General features: G+C 41.4%; 2 protein-coding genes across 4 annotated transcripts in view; one reads left to right on the top strand and one right to left on the bottom strand.

The window, feature by feature from the left end:
* LOC135089452 (venom phosphodiesterase-like) overlaps nucleotides 1-17639 on the bottom strand; it is a 32339-nt gene extending 14700 nt beyond the window's left edge. The window contains 1 exon segment of the mRNA XM_063985030.1: nucleotides 17342-17639. The gene's annotated coding sequence lies outside the window, so the exon portion shown is untranslated.
* LOC135089622 (receptor-type tyrosine-protein phosphatase alpha-like) lies at nucleotides 692-20479 on the top strand. Of its 3 annotated transcripts, none has more exons than XM_063985448.1 (17): nucleotides 692-830; nucleotides 1774-2317; nucleotides 2588-2746; nucleotides 6134-6303; nucleotides 6873-6963; nucleotides 7128-7195; nucleotides 7466-7609; nucleotides 8268-8408; nucleotides 8712-8836; nucleotides 12172-12307; nucleotides 13123-13233; nucleotides 13959-14046; nucleotides 15082-15284; nucleotides 15927-16052; nucleotides 17898-18043; nucleotides 18525-18660; nucleotides 18948-20479. In XM_063985448.1, exons 2-17 carry the CDS (start codon nucleotides 2122-2124, stop codon nucleotides 19083-19085), a joined length of 2178 nt encoding a protein of 725 aa, XP_063841518.1. In that variant the 5' UTR covers nucleotides 692-830; nucleotides 1774-2121; the 3' UTR covers nucleotides 19086-20479. The 3 variants fall into 3 exon arrangements, with proteins under 3 accessions (XP_063841518.1, XP_063841520.1, XP_063841521.1); XM_063985450.1 differs by having other exon boundaries at nucleotides 707-762; XM_063985451.1 differs by having other exon boundaries at nucleotides 715-830; nucleotides 1971-2317.
* Nucleotides 20480-21064: the final 585 nt, after the last annotated feature.

The following is a 21064-nucleotide window of genomic DNA, read 5'->3' as shown; positions in this document are numbered from 1 at the left end:
CTTGAAAGATTCATACGTTTTAGGGGAGAGGAAGGATAAAGGTCGTGGTGGTATCTAAACCAGAGTTACATCCTGCTTATGCTTCAGCGTTAGCGTACTTTTCTTAGTAAAATCATATATCTATTGTAACCATGATAACTATGTATCTACTGATAGCTGTGACAGAATGATAGAACCGAAAAATAAACATAATTAATGTCTATACAACGTTACAGGCAGAGTCTGGCAGCGAGGCGTGTCTTGTCTGCTTCACAGTCCTTCCATATGAAGTGAGTAAGATATGAGGCCTATAAAGGACAGTAGATTAAACAAGACCCGATTTGGTGTGCAGGAATACCTGCAGTACTGTTTAGATTTGTAGGGATTCGAACCCATTCCCGAATAATTAACACACTTTGGTATTCATCTATCCATGAAACTGAAAAGTTAAACTCTGGTAAGAAAGGAATTTCGATGGAAAAGGTTGTTTCAAAAACCCTCAGATTATAATCATACCTTCATATGTTCAACAAAATTTGGTGAAGACACACACACACACACACACACACACACAGATCCGGTTCTAGTCTAGATAATAGAGAGAGAGAGAGAGAGAGAGAGAGAGAGAGAGAGAGAGAGAGAGAGAGAGAGAGAGAGAGAGAGAGAGAGAGAGAGAGAGAATTTCCACATCCTGTGATAAGTAGAGACTTCTTGTAACATTGTCAACGTGCCAGTCTGTGAGCAACACGTGTCTCGTCTCCTCGTCCTTTTAGCGCACAACAAGCAAGAACATACACGAAATACATACTACATCTTGCATTAACGCACTCATACACACGTTCACGTCAAAGGTGAACCATCACGACTAATTCCAAGTGGAAGCAGGAGTGCGGTGCGAGTTAGGCAGTGTTCACAATGCGTGAGCTAAAACGTGATGTGGTGCTCGTCTCCCCGGCAGACAGGAAATCCACAGCAGTCTGTGCTTTGAAACGTTCTTATCTTATAACCATTTTTAAAGGACACACAATTAATAAGTGTTTTCATGGAGGTTTCTTACTGGTTTCTTATTGATGCACAATCTTTGTTAAAGTAGTATTAAGAAAACATTCTTGAAAACCCCACACACATTAGTCTGTTTGAAGAGTGAAGCGGTGGTGATTAAATGAAATGATTAAATGAAGTGAAAGTGAAGTGCACGCAGTGTTTTCTTTAAGCGTTCGTGTTTAATGTTGGTGGAAGGTATTCTTGTCCGCAGCGCCACAGAGGACGGTGGCGATGTGGGAACCATAATGTAATTGTATATAGATTGACTTCCTCTACACTAACTACAGAAAATCTTGAAGACCCGTGTCCTCCCTCTTTGCTGTCACTGAAGCCGAGGTATTTCATAAAAATCAGTCATCATCGTTTATTTTATAAAGCCAGTGGGACATGACAAAACACTTCGGAAAGAATTTCTACGAATTTTTCCATGCCACTTCTACCATATTTTCACTCGTTTTGTTAAAAGGTTTTCCTATATTTGCTAACAAATCCTTTTGACTGTCGCATGCTACAGTTACCATATATGATATGTATTTTCTCTGAAAAATTGTTTGAACGGATTAAGAAAAAAAGACAAAAAAGGAAAAAAAAATGTACAAGAAAAAGGAACAACAATTATGTTCTGATTCGTGTTCCCATATTAAGTACACAATTATATTTTCGTTCTCGTTCTTTGACTGTAAGAAGCTGTAGAGCAGTGACAGTCGCCACCTACAACTCACTGCTCATGAAGTGATTTGATCTTTGCAGGACTTCTTAACAATGTTGCCGAGATACATAAAGAAATAATGATAATGAGAAAAAAAAAAAACTATTCATGAAAACATTCACAGTACTTTTGATGAAGCATCTGCATATACATTCTAATTAGCATGTTTCTGTGTATACGTATTCCGAACAATCTGAGGTATCCATATTTGAATACACAACTGTAGCATTCATTTTAGACCTAACGCGCACACACAAATAGGAAATATTTGAAAAAAAAAAAAAAAAACAAATAAACACGAAACAAAAGGGAAAGAAACATTGAATCAGAAAGCGTCGAGAGCAAGAAACGCGATTGAATTTGTGGAATTACGCGAAGCAAGGCAAGATATGAATTCCGTGGTCGATCGAGTGATACTGGTATGCCGGAATCCCCGAGGTATTGGCAGAAATTACTGGCACCCAATAAGAAGTGTCATAAGGGAAAAGAGGGTGAAGAGCACACTGAGAACACACTGGGGAAGATTCAAGGATCGGATGACAGTCATGTGCGGGCAAGCAGATCTCTCCTTCAGGAACCTTCTGGGTAAGGCACTGCCCTGATTATGGCGTGGCTCAGTGCAACCCTACCTTCACACACCAGTGAGACATAAAACAGCACCACATTATTACCAGCCTGGCTTTTATGTACGGCTAAACAAGTCTGTAATCTCTCTCTCTCTCTCTCTCTCTCTCTCTCTCTCTCTCTCTCTCTCTCTCTCTCTCTCTCTCTCTCTCTCTCTCTCTCTCTCTCTCTCTCTCTCTCTCTCTCTCTCTCTCTCTCTCTCTCTCTCTCTCTCTCTCTCTCTTTCGTCAGCACGTTTTACGGATGGAGAGAGGGAGGGGTCAGCACGAACAGTAGACAGTGGCGGTACAAGTCATCCCCAGACGGAGAGCCAACCCCGCCGCCACTGGCCTTTGAAAGAACTTGGCAGCCCTGTGGATTACCTCGCCAAATGTAGGAGGGAATCATTAGGTAAGGTGCATCGCTGAGAGAGAGAGAGAGAGAGAGAGAGAGAGAGAGAGAGAGAGAGAGAGAGAGAGAGAGAGAGAGAGAGAGAGAGAGAGAGAGAGAGAGAGAGAGAGAGAGAGAGAGAGAGAGAGAGATAGAAAGAGAGATAGAAAGAGAGAGAGAGAGATAGAAAGAGAGAGAGAGATAGAAAGAGAGATAGAAAGAGAGAGAGAGATAGAAAGAGAGAGAGAGATAGAAAGAGAGATAGAAAGAGAGAGAGAGAGAGAGAGAGAGAGAGAGAGAGAGAGAGAGAGAGAGAGATAGAAAGAGAGATAGAAAGAGAGATAGAAAGAGAGAGAGAAAGAGAGAGAGAGATAGAAAGAGAGAGAGAGAGAGAGAGAGAGAGAGAGAGAGAGAGAGAGAGAGAGAGAGAGAGAGAGAGAGAGAGAGAGAGAGAGAGAGAGAGAGAGAGAGAGAGAGAGAGAGAGAGAGAGAGAGAGAGAGAGAGAGAGAGAGAGAGAGAGAGAGAGAGAGAGAGAGAGAGAGAGAGAGAGAGAGAGAGAGAGAGAGAGAGAGAGAGAGAGAGAGAGAGAGAGAGAGAGAGAGAGAGAAAGAGAAAGAGAAAGAGAAAGAGAAAGAGAAAGAGAAAGAGAAAGAGAAAGAGACAGAGACAGAGACAGAGACAGAGACAGAGACAGAGACAGAGACAGAGACAGAGACAGAGAGAGAGAGAGAGAGAGAGACAGAGAGAGAGAGAGAGAGAGAGAGAGAGAGAGAGAGAGAGAGAGAGAGAGAGAGAGAGAGAGAAAGAGAAAGAAAGAAAGAGAGAGAGAAAGAGAAAGAAAGAGAGAGAGAGAGAGAGAGAGAGAGAGAGAGAGAGAGAGAGAGAGAGAGAGAGAGAGAGAGAGAGAGAAAGAGAAAGAGAAAGAGAAAGAGAAAGAGAAAGAGAAAGAGAAAGAGAAAGAGAAAGAGAAAGAGAAAGAGAAAGAGAAAGAAAGAGAAAGAGAAAGAGAAAGAGAAAGAGAAAAAGAGAGAGAAAGAGAGAGAGAGAGAGAGAGAGAGAGAGAGAGAGAGAGAGAGAGAGAGAGAGAGAGAGAGAGAGAGAGAGAGAGAGAGAGAGAGAGCGGGGGAGGGGCGATTGTTACGGGAATATTCGTGTATATTTCGTTAAAATCTTTGACATCGTGGTCAGCTGTGCTAATGCTGTGCTATGGCCAGACCTGCTCATTATCCTCTTCTTGAACTTGCCTGGGACGAAGAAAGAACTAGCCGTCACACGCCTGACGGGTAGCCCAGGGGCCGTCTTCACCCACTTGAGACCCGAGTCTTGTGGCAGAGTCATTCTCCCTCTTCCCCCTTCCCTCCAATTGTTCACAGCAGCGTCTGACAACAGTGGAAAGACGAACCTTAAATGCATATCTTATAGATTATAATCCGTGATACATCCCGTGAAACACTCATTCATTGGAAACATGTACAATATTGATTATGCCTAACCTGACCCAGCCTAACATTTTCCAGAATGTAGGAAAAATTTAAGCTGTCGCAGTACGTGGAAAACATCTCGTGTGTGTGTGTGTGTGTGTGTGTGTGTGTGTGTGTGTGTGTGTGTGTGTGTGTGTGTGTGTGTGTGTGTGTGTGTGATAATAATGATAATAATAATAATAATAATAATAATAATAATAACAATAATAATAATAATAATAAACGGTTTATTCTTCAGGCAGTTAACAAACTGAAAATGTACAGACGGGGTGGGGAAATATTTAACATTTATCCTAAAGTTAAGTCTAATCTAAGAAGGGAAGTACTATTGATTGTGTGTGTATGTGTTTTGTCAGTCTCAAAGAACCACATAGAAAGCCACGCAGAAGCACTCGTGAATCGATCGTGTCTCTTAACAAGCATGACCTGCAGTATATTTAGTAGTGCGCATGTGCGAGCTAACCGCGTCTCTTAACTGGTCAGTGTTTACAATACAAAAGTAAAAGTAAGCAAACAACGTAATTGTATTACCAGTGTGTTAGCGGGTCAGTAAATATGGAAGACGACGAGGAGCCCATTAACCCTAGTTTTGACACATTCATTCGTAGCGTTTATTTATTTATTTATTTTGTATATAGAAGGGGTCAAGGGCAATAAAACTGCAATAAAAAAGAAAAAGGTCCACGGAGGTGCCGGTCCCCGAACAGAGTCGAAAGCAGTAGTAAAAAATTACAGGATAAGTGTCTTGAAACCTCACTCTTGAAAGAATTCAAGTCATAGGAAGTTTGAAATACAGAAGCAGGGAGGGAGTTCCAGATTTTACCAGAGAACGGGATGAATGACTGACAATGCTGCTTAACTCTTGCATTAGAGAGGCTGACAGAAAAGGGGCGAGAGAAAGAAGAAAGTCTTGTGCAGCGAGGCTGCGGGAGGAGGGGAGGCATGTGGTTAACAAGATCAAAAGAGCAGTTGGCATGAAAAAACAGCAGTAAAAGATAGCAAGAGATGCAACATTACGGCGATGAGGAAGAGGCTGAAGACAGTCAGTTAGAGAAAAGGAGTTAATGAGAAGAAAAGCTTTTGATTCCACCCTGTCAAAAAAAGTGGTATGAGTGGAATCCTCCGTACATGTGAAGCATACTCCATACATGGGTGGATTAGGCCCCTGCACAGAATTAGCCGCTGTGGTGAGAAAAACTGGCGGATGCGACTCAGAACACCTAACTCATAGAAGCTGTTTTAGCTAAAGATGATATGTGAAGTTTCCAGTTTAAACAATTATAAGCAAAGGACAGACTGAGGATGTTCAGCGTAGAAAAGGGAGACAGTTGAGTGTCATTGAAGACGCTCATGGAAAACGTCATTGCGTAGGATCTTAATGGGTAGCATACAGTAGTCAGAGGGTGGGGGAGAGGGAGGGAGAAGCCCTGAATCATCCAAGGCAGAGTTTTTAGCAAAGATTTGAGCGAAGATTTCAGTTTTAGAAATACGAGTAGATGATAAAGGAGGCAAAGATGAAGAGGCTTTTTTATTGGAGATATTTTTAGCTAGGTGCCAAAAGTCACGAGGGGAGTTAGATCTTGAAAGATTTTGACACTTTCTATTTTTGGCTGATTGGAGAACAGATTGGGCATGATTCCGGGCAAAAATATGAAACGCATAAGATTCAAGCGATGAAAGGAGCAAGTATCCTCTATCTACCATGTATAGCACGAGAACAGGCTGTGTTAAACCAAGGTTTGGAAGGTTTAGGTCAAGAGAAAGAGTGAGGAATGTACGCTTCCATGCCGGATACTATCGCCTCCTTTATGCGCTCAGCACACTTTATTATTTTCTTTCTTAATTGGTTTCTTAATACTTCTCTTAATTCTTTTACTTCGGATATGTTCTGAAGGTCGTACTAGTAAAAACACCTATCTATTACAGCACAGCCGCCTACTGTTCCGCTTTCTAAAGAAAATGAAGGAGGAGGAGGAGGAGGAAAACCGGCTCAGTCATCGGAGACGTATGATCTCCCTGACCCCTTCAGCTCCGAAGAACTGGAGCACTACCTGGTTCGAGCCACAAACTCCACTAACTTGGACATCCAGCTCCAGGTGAGTGCCGGGAGCCGCGGTGGGGAAACAGACGAGAGGGATGGCTGATAGCAACACAGGAGGGAATCAGGGAATGGGGGAGGAAGCGGCGAGTGAAGAATGGTTTCCTTTGAAGATATTAATGGGGAAGGAAGGTATGGGTGGGTAGGGGGGGGTTAACTGGTGCCCAATGATAAGAAGTGGAAAATGAACCAACGAGATAAGGGGAATAAATGGTGAACGGCGGAGGAAAAGAAGAATACGGAACAAAGTGAGAGGAGGCAGAAAAACTGTCGAAAAAAGGGGACTGGAGAGTTGAAGCCAGCGAAGGGAGACCGGGAGTAAAGTGATAAAGAGAAGGAAAGGAAATATGCGGTGGAGGCGTCTTTCTTGGCGACATGATTACAGCATTTTTCAAGCTCCGCCCCTCCGTCACCACTAACCCCACTTTGAGAAAACTATCAGCACGGAAGAGTAATACAATCTAAACTCTATACGGATGTGGCTGGAGCCTAGAAGTTCAGTAGGAGAGCTTATGTCTCATTTTATAAGCGCTTTTTAACTCAGTGTTGGTGTATTGAACCCGGCAGAGCGTTCCCAAGGAGGACCCATCGCGCAGCAGAACGTACGCTAGGATGCCCACCAACACCAAGAAAAACAGATACAAGAACAATACCCCATGTGAGTACCGTGTGTTTGTGTGTGTGTGTGTGTGTGTGTGTGTGTGTGTGTGTGTGTGTGTGTGTTATTAGTTATATTTCCTATCTCTTCTCTTCTCTTCTCTTCATCATCATCACCCGTGTTTTCTAAGAGGACCTAACCATGCGGACTACTGTTCTGTGCAGATGACGACACGCGAGTGGTGCTTGAGGGTGACGCACAGTCTGACTACATCAACGCCAGCTACATTGAGGTTAGTGGCTCACTACTCTTCTCAAGACAAATTCTCGCCTATGCAGTATAGTCGTGGACGCGTGGACAGTCTTGGCTTGTGCTTTGAAAGGCTTTAGACTCGTAAGAATCACTTTAAAAACCACAGAGGTAATCGATTAAGTTTTCACGGATTTTTCTAATGAGGATGCGGAATCCTTGTTATTCTACCCCTAGAACCATGAATATACATTTGAAAACGCCTACAGCGTCAGTTGGAGATTGTTGAAAAAGTAGTCTCACTCCCCTGCAGGGTAATGAAGGGCCACGGATCTTCATAGCCACCCAGGGACCGAAGGAAACCAACGACCGCACAATCGATGACTTTTGGAGAATGGTGTGGCAGAACAAGTCCAATGTGATTGTCATGCTGGGGAACCTGATAGAAGGAGGCCGGGTGAGTGGTCACACGAATTTTTCGAATTTGTGTTTGCGTAAGTGAATTTTTGTTTGCGGTGTTTACTTCTGATGAAAACAACGTAAACAAAACAACGTAAACAAACTGAAAGTCTTAGATTAGTCTAGTTTAATTTCACTCAGGAGATATAATTTTGAGAAACCTTCCATTCTGCGCGGCAATATAGCTGCCTCTACATTAGCGGCGTCAGGCACACGTGCACACCTCATGAAAGACGGAAATACGCAAATTGGGCACAATACTAGATTTTTATTGAAGCTATCACATATCCATTCTTGTGAGTCAGTATCATTACGATATTTCCACAAAATCTTTGTATTGTACGAATAAGCTTGTATACAAGCATTTCATGATATTACAAAACACTGAAAAGCTGTAATTTTCAATTTGTTGATTTTGAAAACATTCAGTTATTTTTCTGCTTACGCAATATTTATAATCTTATTTATGATTTCTTAAATTGCTTTTATGTTCTTTTTGACATATCGTTGTTGTCTTTTGTTCTGTTTTGGTCTTCTCCGATGATTGTTGTGTGTTGTTTTCTGATGTCTCTGGTGGCTTCTGAGAGATCGCAATTTCTCTCTTGGTTGCCTTTCCACCAAAGTGTTCCTAGTAATGAAAGGTTGATAATGAACAGGGTAAAGTGAGCCAGTACTGGCCAGACTTTGGAATGAAGCAGAAGTACGGCCTGGTGGAGGTGGAGAAGAAATCAATAAAGCATGAAGTGAACTGGATCCGCAGACACTTAGTGGCCAGTCAGGGGAGTCAAAGCCGAGATGTAAGTGCACTATGTAATCTTTCTCACTTAGGTAGATGTCACAAACACCTGCTGAAACTACCCATTGCACCACTTAAAGCAACAACATTAAACCACCTGAAGTTCCTTGATATCAGATAGACAGACAGACATACAGACAGATGAATGGATATATAGATGGATAGACAGATCGAAATCAATCACTCACTCACTCACTCACTCACTCACTCACCCTCTCTCTTCTTTCTTCTTTCTTCTCTCTTTTCTCTCTTCTCTCTTTTCTCTCTTCTCTCTTTTCTCTCTTCTCTCTTCTCTCTCTCTCAGGTGCTTCAGTACCACTTCATCAAGTGGCCGGACCATGACGTTCCACACAGCCCCTATGGCGCCGCCCGCATGATCGAAGACATGTTGAGGTGGCACTGGAGCGGCCCACCTGTCATTCACTGCAGGTAGGTCATCGAGCTGCACTTTGCTTTCTCACCACGACTACTTTTCAAAGACCATGGAAATATTTGTCAGAGTTTTCATGTGTTTCGCGTGTAAATAATGTAGAAATGTTAATTTGTCTCTAGAACCACAAAAACATATTTACAAACCCGTCTAACTTCACCTAGGGTCTTTTAAAAGTAGTCAAGGTGCGGGCAGAAATGTTTCAGAACACGGTCTTTACTCTGCCTGTCTGTCTCGTTTACCTCCCAGCTTGGTCCCAAAGGTTTCACTGATGAGCGACCAGTTACTGTTTAATTAAACAAGAGAATGGGATGTGTGACTTATTTGTAAATCTGAGTACATGCGTTCCTAACTTTTTTTCTGGAAGTGTACAAGTCGTGGTTACGTTACCTCAAGATTGTGGGTAAGTTACACATACAAGCAAGCAAGCACGTTTGTATGATGTTCCTGTAAGTTCGTGATAATGAGCTAAACAATAAACAATTCTAATGTCAACAACGTGCTCGAAGAATCAACAAATAACGTAGCGGAGTGTTACAAAATGCTGTGTCTGCAATCCTTTAACTTTAACTGTTGTGGTCGGCCCCTGTTGTCCTCCCAGGCACTGTGAAGATTGTTTGCACGGACACACAGGAGAGAAAAGAGTGAAAGCTGATGGTTACTTTTGTCTTTTTACGCTTAGCATTAAATAATGCCTAAAAAAGTCAAAGGTTTTGAAGGGGAACGCACAGAACAAAGGCATGTGGCCTCGCGTGAGGGAAGAACAGAAACGGAAAGAGCTTTGTTTATATACTGGAAACGTGAGCTTACGTTTGTTTTACCAACACATAACAATAGAAAAAATACAACCGCTTAGGTTTTGAATACATGAAAATAGGTACATTTTAGGTTTATATTTTTTATAGAAACAAACAAAAACGCATGAAAGTGAATAAAAAATGGATGGTAACATAATCACGACAAGCATGAACATTAATCAAGAGCTGTAAAAGAAAATAATGAATAGAGAACATAAATTTCGAAACGACGGAGCATGTTTTCCACAGTGTTGGGATTGCTAAAGCAACTAGACTGTTGTACAAGGGTTGCAGGGACTACCACGTGTAGGCCTGACGACTTCTTGCGGCCTCCCTTATTTCCTCGTTTCGTTTAAATGTGATAGATTTCATGGTTGTTATTATCTTTAAAATTTTCTTTGGGATTGGTGATATTGCAGTTTCAGGAGCAACCTTGTCGACGCTGTCCAGATGGCATGGTCATGCCCCCACCTGGACACTCACCCTACCAGGTCATTTCTCCCTGACAGATTCCTCAATGCACATATTCTCCTGCAGACGTTTTCCTTGTGGACAGCTTCCCTCCTGGGTGTATTTAGTGGCACTGGGTCATGATAACAGACTGCTGGCCGAAACTAGTGTTACTTATAGTTTGGTTAAGTTAGGTTAGTTCTGTTTAGGGCATGTCAAGTTACGTATGTCACATTAGGTTAGCTTAGGTCAGGTTACTTCACGTCAAGTTGCGTTAGGTTACCTTAGGTTAGGTTAAGTTAGATCACGCCAGGTTGCGTTACATGATATTGAGTTTATGGATGAAATGAATAAGAGAGAGACGAGACTGTGTAAGAAGATACCATGGGAAACAACCCGAGAGGAAAATAAATGACCGGAGAAGAAGAGGTCAAGGGAGTGAGGGGAAAAAAAATTCTAAACTCGTCCTAGTCACTATCACGTCAGGAGCGTGGTGGCGGGGAGCAGCTAGAGCGGATGTGCCGAGACATGATGAGTATGGTAAGCACATTTAGGTGATAGTGAGACAATCTAACGGAAGACAACATTGATTATCTTTTCCTGTCTCTGTTCACGCCATCAGCCTCTCTCTTTGTTCGCCTGTATTCTGTCTAGTCGGCTTGCTGGTCATTAATCTCTGCCTGCTTGTGTCTCTGCTTATAAATATTCATTCGTATTTTTACGAGCTTGTTATACTTTTTTATGTCAGAATTATCCTATTTTCTTCAGCGGTTGATGTGTGTTGCTTGCACTCAACACCAGTCTCTGCTAATGCTTTCCTCTGACCTGTTGCTCTATTCGGAACAAACGTTTCTGTACATTATCTCTCTCTCTCTCTCTCTCTCTCTCTCTCTCTCTCTCTCTCTCTCTCTCTCTCTCTCTCTCTCTCTCTCTTGTCACATTCTTTGTTGTGTTCTTTTAATGTCGGATTTCCTGATGAGAGAGAGAGAGAGAGAGAGAGAGAGAGAGAGAGAGAGAGAGAGAGAGAGAGAGAGAGAGAGAGAGAGAGAGAGAGAGAGCGGGGGGGGGGCCGATTCTCTCTCTCTCTCTCTCTCTCTCTCTCTCTCTCTCTCGCGCGCGCGCGCATGTGCTTTTATCGTTGTTTCCCCTTGATATATAGCGCACTGCCGACTGCTTCGTTTTCTATGATTAACTTTTTCGATAGAAGACCCGCACAAGACTAACGAATACTCAAATAGATCAAACATTCTCGTGTATATGTTTGATGTAACACCTCCAGTCACTATCTGTGTCCTTCATTGCTGTCCGTCACTCTCTTATTCACAAATGACCTCACTCTCCGATCCATTCTTATGCTGACATCTCTACCTACACATCATTTTTCAGACGTCCGACAGTGCGGGAATCTGAAAATTCACGAAGAGATGCAACAGAACGCCACATGCTTCTGCTCGTTCTCTACTTTCTGGATGGAGCAAAACAAGCCCTGCTTTGTTCAGTGCTTTAAAGCCTCAATCTTCCAATATCCACTCCACACAATCTTACAGACTATCATCTCTTCTTCGATGGTACATAACTTTCCCCTTCTGTACATTAAACATTCTTGGTTAGTCCTTCACTAAAACTCTGGGGCGATACTTACAAGAAGTCACAAGGCTATGAATCTGTCATAAGCCATCAAAATGGCGGATATTTTTTTTTCTATAAAATATCTCGTCTCTTGCCAAGGCTTTCCAGGGGCTTAGAGTCTTGCGTCGTGTCCAGGAGTTTTATTTTTCCGTCTTATGGTTGGTTGCTCTACGTGTATACTGGTGGCTCTCAAACTTTTTTTTTTTTTTTTTAATGATGTCATCTTGAACTTATGACTTCTTTCTGGGGCCCTTGAAAATTCAAATCCACTTTCTTCCTTTGATTTTTTTTTTTTTTTTTTTTTTGAGGGGGAGACAGTCAGCGGAACTTTTTTCCTTAAATTTGCTTTTATCCTTGTGCAATAAATGAATAAACAAACGGATAGATAAATGATAAAATAAATCCATCTTTATAAGCACATTTAATATTTTCATTCCCTTTTTCCCCGTAATTTCCAGCGCTGGCTTGGGGCGCACGGGAACCTTCCTGTTGGTGTTGCGATTACTGGACGACCTGCAATACAAAGGCTGCTTCAAACCTCTCGACACACTGCACTCCATCAGGAAATGCCGTGCCAACCTCTTAGACAATCAGGTTAATCTCCTCCTTTTGATTCCTCCTTTCCCTTTCTTTTTTTGTGCATCCATACTGAGGAACAATTTCTCTCATCACACAAAGCTGTCTTCAACACTGGAAAGCCTCTCTGTCTGCACGTACACGAGAACAGGCATGTCATCGATTTCCTTGAGCGAGGATTCATTTGTTCATTCATTCTACTTATAATTCATTCCTTCACTTACCTTCAACTGTTCATGGTCAATACTCAAATTTGCTATTTCACAATGTCGAAGATTTTTTTTTCTTTTAACTAATATTAATCTGTGCGTGTGTGCGCGCGTGCGTGTGTGTGCGTGTGTGTGCGCGTGTGTGTGTGTGTGTGTGTGTGTGTGTGTGTGTATATCTCACCCGCCATTTTCGTGTCTGTTTGTTTGTCTGTCGGTCGGTCTGTTGATTTGTGACTCTGCTTATCTGTCTATCTGTTGGTCTATCGGTCTGTCAGTTGTGTCTGTCTTCCATCTACAATATCATCTCTACAACTGTCAGGATTGTAAATGAAAAGGTTGACTATATTCCGAAACTTCAGCGCAGCACCTCCACTACTTTCAAAAGGCTTTAGTTGATGTTTGACGGGTCTTTAAGAGAGTTTTTTTATTGTTCTAATGACAGACTGACAAAGTTTCTACATAATTAACAGGAGAAACACTCTTGAGAACTCGGCTAATCATCTCTGTGGCCTTTGAAATTACTCGTGGTGAGAGACCAAAGTGTTTCTGAATACGGGCCTAAAAAACAGCATGATGATCACAGTCTTCCTTGATTACTCGAATACCACATGCTTTTGTCCTCAGCATCAGTACAGGTTCGCGCACCACATTCTGTTGGAGATCTTATACGGCAAGGAGACGCGCCTCCCTGTTCACCACAACTTCACCAAGGATAAAATTCCAGATCAATACAAGGTAAGAAACTACCAAGTCTTTGTAAAGGCTGTCAAAGCATAATGGAGTACAGACCATATTCTGAATCACTTTGCGCTGCATCTCCACTACTTTCAAAAGGCTTAGAAGATACACGGGTTTTTAAGGGTGTTTTTACGGTTGTAGTGACAGATTAACAAGATTTCTACATCATTAAACATGAGAAACACTTCTGAGAACTCGGCAAATCAACTCTGTAGCCTTTGAAAGTAGTGGTGAGAGAACAAAGCGTTTCAAAATATGGGTCTAAGATCTACAGGGAAAGGTAAGTAAAAGCTGAGAGCATGAAGAACTAATTAACTATAGGACAAGTTGAGTAGACTGCATGAGCGTTTGAAGACACAGGGAGGGGTGCAGGAGTCTGTCTACTAAAAGAGGGTGTTAGGAAAGGTTGAACGTGATTATAAAGCTTGGGGTGGACTAAGGAAGAAGTTTTGCATGAAAATGTGGGAATGAGAAGTGTGAGGACCTGTGAATGAGGCGAGGAAAAATGAGGATATGTGAGATTAGAAAGATTTAAGACGTCTGAGTAAAATTAAGAGAAGCGTGAGAATAGTAAGATCATGCGAGAGAGATAAGGAAAGAAATGAATACGTGTGTGTGAATGAATATGAGGAGGACGTTAATGTGAAAAGGAAGAGTGTGCAGAGTGGAAGGAGCCACGTTTAGTGAAGGAGCATGGTCTGATGGGGTTTCCTTTACCGCAGGACCTGAATAGAGTTCCGCGCACCCTTACCTACAAGTGGGCGAGGTCACATGACGTTGCCCTAAATAGACACACTTCCGTTCTTCCACGTGAGTTACCGCACCACCACCTCAGCCACCCCACACGCCACACCTCCCTCCAACACCCATACCTGTACCCATACCTGTCTCCCCTGTACCCTTCTCTATGTATTCTCGCACTGTCTTCATATGTCCAGGTCGCTTCACAATCTAGATCAACGTCTCCCAAACTTATTTTATTTTCACGATCCCTTCATTCGAATCACAGGAATCTTCAACCCTCACGTCAAGCACGGCCAGAACATGGTTGTGATTTTTTACATGTTGTTTTTAGTTATATGTAAATAAGTGAAATCAATTAAACAAAACAGAATAATAATATAAATCTATCAGAAAAAAAGTCGCTGAAGAGTTCGTGCGTTGCTTCCACACGCAGTACCGCACGCTGCCTTCCGCACTCATCCTCCACCTGTGGGTGCTGGTGGCGACACAATTACCATTTCTTTTTCCGCATCAAACAATATTGAGCGATCCCTGAACACCACTGGTCTACGTATATCGTTCCTTCACTATCAGTTTTTATAACACACAAGACAAAATTTCTTACTATATAGTACGACAAATTTTGTCTTGTCTCTCACAATATCAATCAACAACTGGGATGCCTTGTAGATGCATTCAACTTGTTCCAAATAAGGGTGACCACTTCAGTCTCTCAAATTACCGACCTTAAGTACCTGTCGACTCACAGTCTTCTTCCTGATATCACTGTAGATTTGCAAAGGACAATCCATCTCAGCACCTTTACCTCAAGATCTTTCAGCTGTTCTACTGTTGAGGTGGCACACGACCACTGTTCTCCTAAACCTAATAACAATGGTGTTCGACAAGGCTCTGTCCCATCATCCACTCTCGATCATTCATAAGTACCATCGCCAATCACCTCTAAGCTTACAAACTCGCCCAAACTCTTGCAGCTTGCTCAGTTCAGCATCCAGTGAATAGACTATACGCTGCACAAGCATACACCACCCTCAACTAGTGTTAGGGAAATATACTTTGACTGGGTGCAAGCCGTTCAACCTATTCCCTTCCTTCCCCCAGCGGACGGGCGGCACATACCCTTGGGGACGAGTCGCAGCAAGCAGTACGTGAACGCCGTGCGGGTGCGTGACTCCAACCTGCGCGACACCTTCCTGGTTGCCGAACACCCGATGAGCCACACCGTCGGGCGCTGCTGGCGGTTGGCGTACATGACGAGAGCCTTGGCCTGGGTTTTTCTCCACAACTACGAGGAGAGTTACGAGGCAAGGAAAGCGGGACTTATTTTTAAAGTTTACAATGCTGCCTTTTATGATCAGTAGTAGCAGTAGCAGCAGCAGCAGCAGTAGCAATAGTTCGTTCGTTAGTTAGCTGATTAGTTAGTTAGCTGGTTAGTTGGCTGATTAGTTAGTTTGATGGTTAGCTAGTTAGCTGGTTAGTTAGTTAGCTGGTTAGTTAGTTAGCTGGTTAGTTAGTTAGCTGGTTAGTTAGTTAGTTAGCTGGTTAGTTAGTTAGTTAGCTGGTTAGTTAGCTGGTTAGTTAGTTAGCTGGTTAGTTAGTTAGTTAGCTGGTTAGTTAGCTGGTTAGTTGGTTGGTTAGCTGGTTAGTTAGTTAGTTAGTTAGTTAGCTGGTTAGTTAGCTGGTTAGTTAGTTAGCTGGTTAGTTAGTTAGTTAGCTGGTTAGCTGATTTGTTAGTTTGCTGGTTAGTTAGCAGGTTAGTTAGTTAGCTGGTTGGTTACTTAGCTGGTTGGTTAGTTATCTGGTTAGTTAGCTGGTTGGTTAGTTAGTTGGTTGGTTTGTTAGTTATCTGGTTAGTTAGTTAGTTTTAGTAGTAAATAATTTGTCTCTACTGGATTCTTCCACATCTTTCCTTCTCAGTTCAGTAAATTTCCATTTCTAATGGACAGGACTTCCCATCTATCCTGCCCCCCTACGGCTGCTGCGAGCTGGAAGGCGTCACCGTGCAGCTTACTAGCATAGACAAAAAGGAGTTCTTCACTGAAAGGTCCATCACTTTGGTTTCCAACGGCGTGGTGAGTAAGGCTCGCATTCCTATGCTCTCTCTCTCTCTCTCTCTCTCTCTCTCTCTCTCTCTCTCTCTCTCTCTCTCTCTCTCTCTCTCTCATTGGTGTAAGATGTTTGTTTTGGTTCTGGCAAGGTTTCCTTGTACATGGATGACGCTAAATGCATGTTAAATTTTTCATGTCACACTATCAGAACTTCCACTGGACCCTTTAACTCAAAGATAATCGAGATTAGGCAGCAAAACATTTGAAAATGCGTGTTGAGCCTTGATATAACTGCGTAACCTCAATAATTTACTCCATTACTTTTTTTTCTCTCACTTCTTGATTTCCCTCATTTTCTCATTTTCATCACGTTACCATTCTTATTTAATCTCTCCAATTTTATAAATATATACGTACTTCACTAGTTAAACTCTCCCGTTTCATCGAACACTGAGTGTCTCCGTGGCGCAGTGGTTAGCGACCGGACCCTGGTTCGAATCCGGGCTGTCAGTTGGTTCTCTTTTTTCTGGGATAGTCGATAAATGGTTACCTGAGAAATCTAAGGAAATGTGAACCGTGAATATCCGGATGTCACAGTGGCCCTACGCCCCGAGGCGAGGATGCCACCATACACAAGGCACCAACAGTTCACAAACTGTTCTCCAAGACTTTCGTGAAAGTGCTTCTTCAGATTTAAATTTCATAAAAAAAAAAAAAAAAAAACGAGGAATTTAAAATTTTTAATGCATTTTATCATAAAACACACAGGAACTTAAATGCAATCAGTTTCTCTCTCTCTCTCTCTCTTGAATATGATAACTATACTTCTTATCCTCCCCGATCTGGGCGAATTAAGAACATACACGAGTACATTGCAGTAGTTAATTCACATTGTTGTAGATAGACTAACAAACATTACTATTAATTGAGGACGTATTTCCTGAGGTACTGTACATGAAGGATTGATAACACATGAGAGAAATGTACACACACGAGTCCGCACCTTCACACTAAACAAGTATGAAGCATCCACAGTGAGAAGCGGGACTCAAGTTATATATAAAAACAATGAAGAACAAATATAGTACTTATGTGACCACTGATTTCCAATCATGGAGAATAAAATTGTAATAACCCGTAAGGACCATTTGAAAAATCGGGAGAAGTATTGTAAATTATAAGTTGATGATAACCAAAGTTTTTGTTGGTGATTGTCACATGACGTATCGCCTCCCCGTTATATATCTAACCACTACCCAAGTGATGGCCACCTCCATAGAATAAATTAAAATTAAATAGTAGAATATACTTACATGGAGAAGCGACACAAGAACGATGCAGTAGTACAAGACCAGTTGTGGAGCATAGGCCATCCACTTGTCTGTACGTCGAGCAGTACTCCAGCTCACTGGGGCGGCAGCAGTGCGCCACACTGTGGTTGCATCACCTCAGGAACACTCAGGTGCGACAAAACGAGTGAATTCAGGACACTGGCGTGGCAGCAATTCACTTCACTAACAGGAAGAGTCCAGAGACATTCGGCAGGAAGGACGTCCATTTTCACGCCGAGTGTATCAGTCCCGCTCACCGTGCTCCGTTGATGGTAGTGCACTGACTTCCCTCTGCCTTATGAAGCTTCAAGTCTCAAGGAACTGAATCCTTAACTGAAGCTCCGATTAAAGAAGCTTCAAGCCATCGACAGTATTGCCATCTGTCGGTTGGAGGATTAATAAAGAGAACGGGAGTTAATGGGAAATTCATTATTATTATTATTATTTATTTATTTTTTTTTTTCGATTTCCAGCTTGTTAGAATGTACTTGCTTCCAACAGGAGAATCCATAACCTCATTCTGGATGTCTCGTTTCAGACTCACAAGATTCGGGTACTCCATTTCAAGAACTGGAGTCCCACCAGTGACCTGCCCTTTCCCCTCCAGTCACTTATCTTCCTTGTGATGCGCCTGCAAGAGATTCGCGAATCGTCGGATAATAAAGTCATCATGGTCAGCTGCAGGTACGTGCCGTGCGTGCCTAAGTCTCACTGGGAGACCAGCGGCTTATTGATTCACGCGCAACTAAACTGTTCTCAAAGACTTTCCTGGAAGTGCTTCTTCAGATTTAAATTTCATTAGAAAAAAAAAATATGAATTTAAAATTCCTAATGCATTTTATCATAAAATTTCATTCATGAAAGCATATTCAATATTCTAAAACTACTATAAAAGAAAAATTTTATAACTTCCAAAATTCATAAATGAAACATTCATAAGTAGTGATTTCCCTGCAGCCCTCACAAGCATTGTTTTGTGTCATTATCAATGTTTTATCCATTATTCGACTTCTTCAGTAGTCTACATTTTCCCCACATCGCTGATTATTGTCCCTCTTGTATTTTATGAACGCAGAGGCTCTATCTCTGTTACAATGTACGGAAGAGGTTAGGTCTTGGACGTGCTGTGGCTCTTGCGTGACATAACCACACCTCCCTGTTGCAGTGACGGCTACTCCGCCAGTGGGGTGCTTGTATCCCTGATGAGGATGGTGGCCGAGATTGACCTCACGCGGACTATGGATGTGTACAGGACAGTGCAGAGTTTGCGCTTCGACCGGCCCCAGTTTATCATATCTCAGGTAAGGACACTCCAAATTCAAATGATGAAGTATGAATTCCGAATATCTAATAAAAGGAACATACCTAAACGTCAGGCCACTCTCCGAAGTCACGCAACTACGAATAAAGTATTTGCCTCCAACTTTACGTTCAAATGTTCATCTAAGAAGCATAAAGATTTGGTGTGGTGAACTGTGCAGATTGATTAAAAAGTATTTCATCACAAATATAGGTGTGTGTGTGTGTGTGTTCTCGTCTGTTACGAATACAGTAGATTTTGTCATCCCTATATTCTTTCTTCCACCAGGACCAATACCTTTACCTCCATGATGCTGCCGTCGTTTACTTTAAATCGATAAAGTTAAAGCAACAGCAGAAGAACAAACAGGTACAGCAGACAAAAAACGCTGAGACAAACGAGTCAGAACACGAAAAAACCGAATGAAATCAAACTAAAGAAAAGAAGGAAATAGAAACATAATAAAATACAGATGTGAGGTGAAAGGATATCGAAACTGGAAAGTTGAAACGAATAAATGAAGAGACAGAAACAGGACAAGGAAAATAAATTAAATCAATGAGAGAAAACTGAAAAAAGTACTAAAAAAAAAAATTATAGGCGAGGAAAACTGAAAATAAGAAGGAATGAAATGAGACGAGAGAAAAAAAATCAAGCTATTGAGAAAAGAAATCGAGAGAATCGAAGCTAATCGAAGAATTAAAAAAGATCTGACTCATCGAATATAAAGTCATATCAAATGAAAGCCGATAAAAAAGGAAAAAAAAGTGAAAGACGTAAACTTAAGGATCATTTACGGGGAAGAAAACAGAAAGGAGAGAAACTTTTTAATATAGTGCTGTAGTGAACACGAGATACTTGAAAATTACAAGGAAAGCAAAAAAAGACACTGTGATAGCAACCCTTTGACCCTTTTTCTGCCATGGCCATTCTTCCTTAACCTTCCTAGCACTGTAAGAACGGTTTGCATGAAGACACAAGAGAGAAGAGAGGGGAAAACAGAAGGTAAGACTGTCCTTCTAAAACTACAAAATATTTACGAGAGCGTGGCACAAAAATACTGTCTACAAATTTACAGAAATAAAAGAAAAAAAAAGTTGTGTAACAGTGAAAGGGTTAACTGCTATTAGGCACATTTTCCCTTAACCACAAACTTCTCAGAGGTATTTCCTTTTCTTTAACAGGCACCTCTAAATGTACGAAAAATTACACTGAAAGTCCTTTTAAAGAGTGCCACGTAAATTAATTCTATTGGCTGTTCAGTCTGCAGGAAAATGAGAAAAATAAGAGAGATGAAAATGGAAAAAAAATCATTAGTTTCGCATCTTAATTGTAAAGACGATACACCAGTTCTTTATTATAAACCTCGCTACTTACACTACGTACAGCCAGTCTCGTGTTGAGTTCCTGTCAGGAGGGAACAGCCACACGTCTTGCTCTGGGCGGGTGGTGACTGGTGATTACCAACATACACAAATATGGTGGACCGCTCATCCACTTACCTCCACGAAGCTCCGACCCTGATTCAAGATAGATCGTTTCCATATTCTCACTAATATGGATCATTCTCAATACTGAGTTTGTTTTCACGGAATTCCTTGCACTAAAAGTTGTACGGCAATACGTAGGGAATAAATGGAATACTGTTCTTTCCTCTCTTATATGTCAATAAACTTAATTTCTTGTCCACTTTGCATTGATTAAGTAAACTTACAGATATATGCATATTGGAAACATGCAACTGCACTGATGCAGAACATTAGCGCAACACGGGCCTCGCCACTGCCGGCCGCTGCGTTCCTCTCCGTACTTTTTTTTTTATCTCAAGATATAAACAAATGTCACAAATACTCGTAATACTTTGTATAATCTCTTCAGAATCGGGGCGATGAATAATTAGTCGCTTACAAAGTTAAATGCCGCTATGTTTCAAGTCAAAGGTACTGTAAGATATCTGTAAATAGGTGATGAATGTTGTTATACTCAGCGCGTGTTTATATGCTCTGGTAACACTCGAACTGTGACCAATTTCACTCAAGTGTTGTCCACTATCAGATTCCATTGTGTTGTAAAAAGCAAAATGTGTGACATGGTACCATTACAAGCATAGCTACTTCATGCCTTCGCTTGACTGCTTACCACAAATCAAGCACTGTTAACACACACACACACACACACACACACACACACACTTTATAAATAAATAAATAAATAAACAAATAAATAAATAAATAAATAAATAAATATATATATATATATATATATATATATATATATATATATATATATATATATATATATATATATATATATATATATATATATATATATATATATATATATATATATATATATATATATATATATATATATATATATATATATATACACACACACACACACAC

Source organism: Scylla paramamosain, chromosome 33 (assembly GCF_035594125.1).
Source record: "Scylla paramamosain isolate STU-SP2022 chromosome 33, ASM3559412v1, whole genome shotgun sequence".
NCBI classification, from domain to species: domain Eukaryota; kingdom Metazoa; phylum Arthropoda; class Malacostraca; order Decapoda; family Portunidae; genus Scylla; species Scylla paramamosain.
This window is presented reverse-complemented; position numbering and strand designations above follow the sequence as displayed.